Source organism: Polypterus senegalus, chromosome 13 (assembly GCF_016835505.1).
Source record: "Polypterus senegalus isolate Bchr_013 chromosome 13, ASM1683550v1, whole genome shotgun sequence".
NCBI lineage: Eukaryota > Metazoa > Chordata > Cladistia > Polypteriformes > Polypteridae > Polypterus > Polypterus senegalus.
The window spans coordinates 159897886-159908185 of NC_053166.1; the positions used below are offsets into that span (position 1 = coordinate 159897886).

A 10300-nucleotide genomic window follows, 5' to 3' on the forward strand; every position below is an offset into this window, starting at 1 on the left:
TGGTTCATTTTGTGTCTTAATATTGTTTGGTTGATAATTCAGGAAAAAAGAAATAATTGAGAGGCCCGAGTCTTAAGTTGTGCATCAAATAAAATTATAGCAAAGAGTTCATTAGCAGCAAAATCTGGTCACTAATTAAGAAAAGGGTTAGAATGACAACCTGCAGCCACCGCGGTCCCCCAGGCCTGGAGCTGGAGACCCCCGCTCTAAATGCTATCCAAGTATCCCATCATTTTGTGGAAATCTTCAGATGTGGACTCCTAAAGGACAGAGATTTGAGGTTCTGCTGAATGGCCGGACTGTCATCGTCCCGTCTTGTTCTTTTCGGGATAAGGACAAGTGCAGAAGTGCAGCCTAATGGTGATAAACACCCGCTGACACTCGACTAATCGTGAGAGCAGGCCACCTCAAGTCTTCCTGGCATGGGTTCCAAAACTGTTGGAAACACTCCTTTGAGATTCTGGTCCGCGTCGACACGATGGCATCGCACACACTCTGCAGATTTGTCAGTGGCACGTTTGCGCCGTGAGTGTCCCGTTCTGCCACATCCCAGAGATGTTTGATTGGATTCTGATTGGCTGACTGGGAAGGCCACTGAGGAGCACTGAGCTCCTTGTCACGTTCATGAGACCATCTTGATGTGACATGCTGGAAATGGGCCTGAAGGGGGTGCACACAATTGGCGATCCCGACACCGTTAGACTACCAGCATCGCCAGCCTGGGCTGTTGACACAGGGGGCAGGTTGGTTGGTTGGGTGGATGGATCCACGCTGTCGGTGCCAGCCATCTGTGTGCCACGAGTCTTCACGCCAGGCTGTATTTTCTATTGGTGAGCCTGTGCCCACTGCACCCTCGGCTTTCTGTTTTGGGCTGACTTGAGTGGGTAATCCAAGGCGGTCTTCTGTTGTTGTGGGTCCTGAGGTGCTTTTCTGCTCGCCACACGTGCACAGAGTGGTTACCCGAGTCGCCGGAGCCTTTCTGAACCAGTCTGGCTAGTGTCCTGCGACGCCTCTCATCAGCGGGATGTTTTTTGTTTTTCGCACCATTTCTGAGTAAACTGGAGAGACTGGCGTGCGTGCGTGTGTGAAAGGAGTTGAGCAGTCCCAGAAATCCTCAGACCAGCCTGTCTGCCATTGAAATCGCTGCCATGCCATGCCATTTGTTTCCTGTGGACGTTAACTGAAGCTCCTCACCCGACTCTCACCGAGTGGGTGCACCGCACTGCGGCCGCGTGATTGGCTGACTAGGGATAAGCAGGCGTTTCTAAGAATTTGCCCGGCGAGAGTACATGTGAGTTATGTAGCCAGACATTAGACAGCTGCATGTCACACCAACCCTCCGTTACTTCAAGCGGACCCTCGTGATAAACGCACTTTGCGCACCCTTGCTCTTCCGCTTCATAACGAATGAGGCTCTGAAAGTCAGAAACGCGGTCCTTCTCGTCTCCTCTTAACGTATTTTGGGTGGGGTGATGCCAGGGCCCACCACCGCGATTACAGAAGTTTTGCACACCTGCTCGGTACCCGAACCTCAATGGCGGCCCCCCTAGTCGGATGGTCCTGGGACGTTGTGATCAGGCCTCGCACAGCACCTCCTTGTGCACACTTGCTTTACACGTCCGTCCGCTGATAAGACCCTCGGCCCCCTTTTGTAAGCTTCATTATAATCGGCTCCAGGAAGGTCTTGTTACGAATGGGAGTGGGGTATGAGTGCAAGTGTGCCCTGTGATGGACTGGCACCCCATCCAGGGATGGATCCTGTCTCCTGCCCACCATTATTGCTCCCCACAAGCTCTAAAATGGCTGCTCAGGATGGAACATGACGGGCTGGATGTCAGAAAGTGCCGTGGAGCTCCACAGTCCCTGCTGAGTGGAAGCCGTCCTCGGATGCTCTCATCCTCCGTGCCCCCCTGCTGCGGGTGTTGTCCCTTGCCCAGTTCTCAGCCCACCGAAGGCTATCGTGCTCTCCTGTCCAGTGCTGCTTGGGACCCTGGCGGGGAGGACAAATGACCAATAAAGTGTCCAAGTGCCATGCCTGGGAATGTCCTGCTGTGCCGCTGGGGGACAGGAGTGCCACTCGTCCAGATGCCCGGTGTAGTGAGTGCACCTCGGACTCTTCTCATGTGACACAGAAGCTGCGGTCTTTTCTTACCTCTTTATTTTATTTTGACCTTTTTTTGTTTCTGCAGAATCTGGAATCAAAGCTGGCTTCCTGCCGAGAGTTTGTTTATGACCAAACGCCAACTCGGATGGCACCCTCTGCTGCTGCCACCACCGCCGCCACCCCCGGAAGCATCAAGTCAGCCAGGGAGTGCAATGAACACCGGACCACTTCAGCAGGCCTGGCCATGTTCGACAAAGGGTGAGTACGTCGGTCCTATTGTGAGACCTTCTGATGAACGGACGGTGCCAATGCCCGACGTACCCCGTTATGTGGCGCCCGTGAAGAGACAAGAGGGCTTCACATTTTATTGTTGCACAGCAATGAATCCCAGCGGCTCACAGAGAAAGACCCCTTAATAGAAAAGTGAAAACGGACCTATGCATGGGGGGTCTGAAACTAGTTACAAATATAGCAGAAGTGGTCCCCCCACCCCATCACTGGCCCACCCAAGTAGTCACAAGTCACAGCACGCGTTGCAGGGCCCAGCATCCTCTGCAATCGGTGGACTTGTGCCATTGTGAAGGCCGAAGGAGGTGCCAGGCGGCCGATTCAGAAGGTGACGAGACCCCCTCACGTCCTGCCCTCTTTGTGTCAGTTGACGTTTTTAGCTATAATGACGGACCAAAAACGCGTGTTCAGAAAGGTCCATAAATGTAATTAAAATCAAACGCCACAGTCTCTCCTTCCCTCGAAACGTTCAGACCCTTTGCTGCGGCCCACCACATTGGGCTCCGGTGCCTCCTGTTTGCTTCAGTCCTCCTTGTGACGTGTCGAGAACTTGACTGGAGTCCACCGGTGGCCCATTAAATTAGCTGGATGTCGTTTAGGAAGGCAGACATCTGTGCCTGGGCATTGAAAAAATCCCACAAGTCACACTGCATGTCAGGACAAAAACCAAGCCACGGATTCCAAGGAACTCTCTGTAGACCCTCACGATCAAATTGGGGGTCAGGCACAGAGATCAGGACAAGGGGATCAAACCGTTCCTAAAGCACGGCGGCCGTCCCGTCAGACCTGAGTAAGCGGGCAAGAAGGGTCCTGATCAGGGAGGTGACCCAGTGGCCACTCGGACCACATCAGAAGTCCCCTGCTGAGATGGGAGAAGATGGCGGGCAGGTGGCCATCTCATCGGCCCTCCGTGGTAGAGTGGACAGACGAAAGCCGTCCTTCAGGAGAAGCGCAGGTGACGGCCCACTCGGCATCTGAGATCCCAAGCACCGCTCCCCCGCCTGCCTAATGTCCTACCTTCAGTGACGCTCGACGGTGGCAGCATCACACGGTGGGGAATACGGAGACCAGACAGAAATGAGTACAGCCAAACACCACCCTGGGCTCCTGCCCCAGACGAGGGGGACGGTTCAGTGACTCCAAACATGCGGCCATGTCTACGCTGGAGTGGCACCCGCCATTGAACATCTGTGGAGAGACCTGAAGATGGCCGTTTATAGACAACGTCAGCTCCTCTCTAAGGGACCATCTGCAGGGAAGAGTGGGATAAGCGGCCCAAATCCAGGTGTGCAAGACTTGTAGAGACGCACCGAGGCGTTTAAGAGTCTGAGCGGATTTGTATTTCTTTTTTCTAGAATTTGCTTGAACATTCCGGTTGATTTTGTGACTTTGCACGTCACGCTAAGTATCAGAGTTCACTTGTGGCACCGATTTAGAGGAGCGAATCCGAGAGACAGACTGTGGGGCAGGGCGGGGCAGGGCAGGGCGCTCCTCACTCACGCGCCAGCCTCCATTCAAATCGCTCTACCTGTCGCCACGTGTTGGAGCGCACCTCGCCTCCGCTTAGCTAGCGATACCCGTTTGTTCAGCAGACATCGTCATCTGCAGATTGTTAAGGAGTAACGTTTGACGTTCTTGAGAGAGCGAGATCAGAGCTCCGTGTGTTTTAGCGGGCAGCTGGTGGAGCCTATCCCAGCTAGCACAGGGCGCGCCAGTCTGTCACCGGACGACCACCCTCCAAACACACACTCGGACCAAATTAGGACCACCGATTCACCTAACCGGCATGTCTTTGGACTGTGGGAGGAGGAAACCCAACGCAGGGAGGACCAGGAAGGTGAACTCTGGGGTCTCGACCACCGGCGTCGCCCATCATGAAATTCACTGGAGATATTTTGATCTTCACATTAAGTTTGTTTGACTTCTCTTTATATTTAAAATCCAACGTCTGTCCGCTTTTCATGAGAGAACTTAACAGATTTAGATCTTTTTTTTTTTTTTTCTTTCTAGAATTTTCTTGAACATTCTGGTTCTCTCATCACGCTAAGTATCCGAGTTCTCTTACAGGAGTGATATATTTGGGCTAATCTGAGAGACGGGCAGCGGGTCGGTGGGAGCGGGCAGCAGGGCAGGGCCCTCCTCACTCATGCGCCAGCCTCCATTTACCACGTGTTGGAGCGCACCTCGCCTCCGCGTAGCTAGCGATACCCGTTATGTTCAGCAGACATCGTCATCTGCAGATTGTTAAGGAGTAACGTTTGACGTTTCTGAGAGATCAGAGCTCCGTGCGTTTTAGAGGGTAGCTGCTGACTGACTGGCAGAGATATCACAGCCATGTGCTCCTCTCCCCTCACGGTGGTTGCTCGCCCGTCAGAGCTGAACACCATCAGATACAGTGCCAATGTTTGACGTACCCACCTTCCACTTGGCCAGAGACACCTCACCTACAAAGAGATGCCAGCTACGTTCTCACCCAGATAGTAAAACCAAAAATCTGAAATATCAGGAGGCCCTCGGCTACCAAAGCTATCAATAGAAATTCTTCTCAATACAAATTAATTTTTTTATTGATTTTTAAAGTTTCACTATAATGTGGGCAAAGCCGGGGGGTAAGCAAGTCTTTTATAAATGAGAGCTTTCAGTTTTAGATTTTGAATACATTTGCAAATCTTAGTGAAACCCAAAGTGTTGACTTTGTCATGATGGCATATCGAGTGTTGGTCGATGGGTACGAGTGGCAGATTTAAATCTGCAACACAATAAAGTGGGCAGACTGTGTGGGGGGTGGCTCAGTAAATGCACTGTGTGTGTGTGTGTGTGAATGGTGGCAGCCCAGCTGGTAAGGTGACAGGTAGGACCCCCAGTCCCCATTGCCACCCATGTCCAGCTGATCTCATGAACTTGGTGGGGGGCCGCGGTCTCTCTTAAGGGGGTCAGGAGTGCCAGGCTTCATACTTACTTTTTTTTTTTTTCCCCCCTCGTCTTTTCCAGGTTGGTCAAGCGGCTGGACTTTGCCCCTCCTAGTGGACCCCCTCAGTCCTCTGTGTCTCCTCAAGGGGTTGTGAAGATCTTGCTGTGAGCTGCACTCCCATCTTTTCATTCATAACTTTGCTCAGATGTTTCAGGCCTTACCAGTTTAATAGCAAGACTCTGTTTTTTTATTTTGTACTTTTATTTTATTTGAAGTCTCTCGAGAGACTGCACTGCTGGAAACTGGACTTTCTGAATGGTCTGAAGTTTTAAGCCAACTCCCCCCAAGCCCCCAGAAAGACACTTCCTTAGCTGCTACTACTGGCTGATGGGATGGTAGAGAGTGACGAGGTGTAATAGTTAGGCGCCCGCCGCACACGCATCCCTGTAGTGGTCTGGCCGCTGGAACTGAAACTAAACTGGTGTGCCTCGTCCGTCACCTCCTTCAGGACCACTGCGTGTGCCCACCACTCTGAGATGTTTCACTGTTATACTGAATCCATTGCACTTTGGAAAGACATCGATGAGCATTTGCACGGGTGGCGCCCCGAGCCCACAGTGTGGAATGCCAGCCTGGCACTTGAGCAGAGCCTGAGGCCGTCTGTGAACGCAAGCCGGGCATCCTTATGATGCCACCTTTAAGCAGAGCGTTTACCACGTGTGACTTTGGTTGGGGGGGGTTTGATGAAAAGGTTCAAATTTGTATGTCTGGCCGCCTGCCATTGTAATCCGGGTTGATGTTGGGCACAGCGGAGGAGCGCAGTTGGCATTCCCAATGCGACCGCTGGAGCTCCTCTGTTTATAATGAAATGGATTTCAATGTGAAGATGGCGGATATTTGGTGTTTATGGCTGGAGGGGATGATCGCAAAATAATGACGTGTTTCTAGAAACTTCTAATTCAGAAATTGGCAGCGCCAGCCCCGGTGCTCTGACCATCTGGGTTTTTTTTTTTGCTTTGTTTTTATTTATTTATTTTTTTCTTTTTTCAAACTGAATTCCTCCTCTGACGTCCCACCCTGTTGTTCTCTGAGCCCCTCATTTAATTAAGTCGACATTCTGCCGTCCTCTGCCAACGATCTTCTGGCTTCCCCGGTAGTTTCAGGTGTTATTTCTCTGAATTTTTCTCACTTTTGTTTCATTTGTGGTCACATTTGGGGGGGTAACCAGGTCTCGCCACCCAGATGTGACTCTCAGAAGAAGATCAGATGTCTGGGGACCAAAAAAGTGAATAGTGGTAAATGGCGGCCAGATCTGCTGTTGAAAAAGCTCCGCCCACAGGGCTTCTTCCTAAAGACCCCCAAACACTCCGGGCCGCGCACTTTAAACATTGCGGGGTTCGTCAGTTTCTGATTTCTATATCGGTACGTAAAATTTAAAAAGACGACACACTGAGAGAAAACAGAAAGGTGACGCGGAGCTCAGGCAGCGTAACGAGTGATTTGTGTCACGTGATGAGCGCAGTGACAAACGACACACACTGCGGGTACTCGGCTCCATGCCTTCTCTCTCTGCTACGTTATCCTCCTGTCATTTTTAGATTCATGCCACTCTGTGGCCTCACAGCAGCAGTTGAGCCGAGTGAGGTAAGCCTTGTGTTAAAACGCCGTCGCCATTCTGCCGTGGCCTGACCCGTGAACGAACTTCGGTTATTAGTTCAGACGTGCAGTCAGAAGACCCCTTCGCTTTCTGCACACTAGAATGGTGGGTGCTGTGCAGCCTCGCCCGTAGTTCTGGCATCGCGTCCGCATCATTGGGCACATTTACTAATTTGGGTGTTTTGAGTACCAGATCTGCATCGTCCAAAGGAGAGTCGATGACGGAGTGTGACACATCCAAAGCATATTTTGTCATTCAGGTTTTAACAATCTCAGCTTCCGGATCTTTCCGTCTTTCATGGACGCCTACACTGTCATCGTATGTGAACATCGGCGAGCCCACACAGCACCCGCGGTGGCGTCCGGTTCATGTTTACCACTCATCCGTTGATGTCGTCCATTGCTAAGGTGTTGTCTCTCTTTCTCTCTTAGTTTATAGTCACAGGTTGTGTTTATTTTTAACGCACCTCCGCACTTGTGACCCACATTTAAGTTTCGGTAGCAGGGGGTCTTTTTAGGAGAATTTTCGGCGGTAGACCATTCATCGTAATCAGAGGCTTGCAGCCCACCTGATTGTTGCAGTTCAAAGCTCCGCCCCTGGCATTTAGATTGGTTTAGAAATGTGGCACTCGGGGAGTCATCTAATCGTCCCCCTTTGGTGGTCTCCGGGCGTCGGACTCACACGTGTGGCTCTGAGAGACCTGGGAGCACCCGAATGTTGCGGACTCCATAAGGGGACACTCGAGGAGCACATTGGCCTACGTTGGCGGTCTGCGGTCATCTGAGGGAACTTACAAGATCAGGACACGTTACACTCGGCACGCAGGCAGACACCGTGAAGCGGTCAGGGTCACCCGGGGTTTCCTAACATATGATGTGTTAAACTGCCGGGACGTTTCCAGGACCTAAGGGTTCGATTTGAAGTAGTGGATTTTTAGACGGGGAGTGAGCCCCAGATGAAGCCCGCCACTCCTTTATTGATGAAATGGCGGCTCTCGGCGCGGCGCACAGAAGCCACTTCCCTCTCTCACGCTCTTCATTTCTTTTTTCCTTAACCAGCAGCCGCCTGGCCGTGAGGTGCAAATGAAAAGAGAAGCAGCGTATTATCCGCTAACTCGGAACACGTTGGACCCATGTTGGGTATGAAGAGGCGGTTGTAGTAGGGGCAGGAGCGAAACACGAGGATGAAGAGGTACAGATATCACTACTCTGCTCTGCTTCCTAAAGTGTCTTGTGGATTTATCTATTTATTTTGTCAAGAATGTTTCATTCAGGCGGGCAGGAGGAAAGCAGAACCAACCAAGCCCCCCGCTTAAATAAGGAGGTGTACTTCAAATTAGGAAGCTGCTTAAAATGAACAATGGAAGCCAGTCTGGTGGTCCCGGACCAGGAGTATCTGCCCCTTCATCTCCACGTCAGCCCATCAGACCTTGAGATAGCTGCCCAGTCTTACCCTGGAGTTGTCCGTCTGTCCGTTTTTTCCCCAAAGCTAAATCTTTTATCAGGGCGCTGGACGCAAGGCAGAACCCAACCCTCGATGGGGGGTCCCGTCTGGCACTCGACACCCACAATCATTGGCACTAATCAACACAATGGGCACATCCTGGGTGATGTCTTGTAGAGAGGAAGCCCCCACAGATAATTTAAGGAGGACACGTGCAGTGTTGGCACAGATTATCTCCTCGTCCCTGGAGTTCAGATTTGTGCCCCCATGCGTTGCACCAACTCTTCAAACCCGGGCACCCTTTTGTGCCATTTGTGCTTATTTGCAATTTATTTATAACTAATGCCCAACAGAATGGATATGTTAAGGTGCCTGGTTTAAATGGCTCATTGCAGGTGGTCCCATTAGCATTTAATTGTTGAGGACCCCCTTATTCAACTGTTTTAGGAAAGCCAAAGCCAGCAATTGGGCACATAATGGGTTGAGCCACACTCTTAATGGCACATTTTACAATATTAGCACTTGGGTTGTATAAAGGAAGAACATCCAGGCAGCACCTGGGGGGGGGCACTCCGGTTAGGGGGTACTCGTGTCTAATCGGCTTCTCATTGAACCATCCTTGATGACCCCAAACTGAACTTGGCAGGTGTGAGAATGAATGTATCTGCCCTCCTAGGAAATCGCATCCTTTAGAAAGAAATAACTGCACAAGTTTGGTTAGCTGCTGTCTCTGGTGGGCTTAACAACTGCACCTGCTCAGCTCCCGAACTCACACCGAGTTGGGTGGTCTCCTTGTCCATGTGGCCTTCCTCCTGAACAGCATGTGAGGAGGTCCAGAGATGGTCGGGGTGGGCTCCTGTCTTGGCCTTGACCCTTCACAGTGGATGACTATGACCCCAGTGCTCAGCAGTGCTTCAAGTACGGTGGTCCTGCCATCTGACGTGGGATCTGTGATTATTTTTATAAAGCACACGCGAGACCTTTTAGGACCAGGCCTTCAAAACCTCAGACTTCCACCTGAAGCTGATGGTGGCTGGTGGACCCCCCACGGCCTCTTTTCACTTTATAAAGCCAGGTCTTGTTGTCGGAGACCCTGTTAGAAACGCTCCTGTGACTGTGGGGGGGTCACTGGGAGTTAAACTGTCAGAAAAATGAAACCAAGCCAACCTCGTTTGTGATATCAGTCTTTATTTTTATTATTATTATTTTTTAACATGCACCTGTGCTTTTATCTTTTTGATGTCCATTTCACTGCTTTTTGTAAAATAATTTTTTTCTAATAATTCAAACAAAAAAAAAAAACACAATAAATTGACCAGTGTGATACGAGCTCAGACCAGATTTGTCTAATTTTGGGACACCAGTGTGGAGGAGAGGAATGTCCGCTTCCGGGGGACCTCATTTGGAGTTCGCATCACGTAGTCTACCTTCTGGCGTGGATCCCATCGGGCGTAGTCGTGTACACGTTGAGGGTGGCGGCCGTCTGTGAGTCATTTGTGTACGGTTAACCTTGACTGACTGACTGACTGGAAAAAGTGTGTCCCAAGCTGGGGTGACAGGTCTTCAGAGCCTTCCTCTGCTTCCTCGAAATTCTTCTCATCATTTGTGTGATCCTTCATGTGCCATTTTGTGTTCGTCCTCCTTACGACACACACATCAGCAGCATTTCACCCGGGGGAGTGGTTTTGGGCTGCCCGCCTTTCATGTTTTCTGCAGGGAGCCAATGGTGTGGCCGGTAATGGGCGTGTCAAAAAGTTGCAGGCCTACGTTCCTCGCCCTGCTTGGATTGGTTAATACGAATTACTTTAAGTAAAATGAGGCCTCGCTTCTGCTTCATAGGCTTGCTTGCTTGCACTGTCAAGGAGTAATGGGTTCCAAGTCTAGAGCCGATATTTGA

At 50.9% G+C, this 10300-nt stretch overlaps 1 protein-coding gene across 1 annotated transcript in view; it reads left to right on the forward strand.

Moving 5' to 3' along the window:
* The window catches only part of nde1 (nudE neurodevelopment protein 1), a 31707-nt gene extending 21775 nt beyond the window's left edge, over window positions 1-9932 (forward strand). Inside the window, exons 8-9 of the mRNA XM_039775324.1 lie at window positions 2190-2362; window positions 5384-9932. Coding sequence (XP_039631258.1) covers window positions 2190-2362; window positions 5384-5471 — 261 coding nt within the window. The 3' untranslated portion in view covers window positions 5472-9932. The remainder of the gene's footprint in view (window positions 1-2189; window positions 2363-5383) is intronic.
* Window positions 9933-10300: the final 368 nt, after the last annotated feature.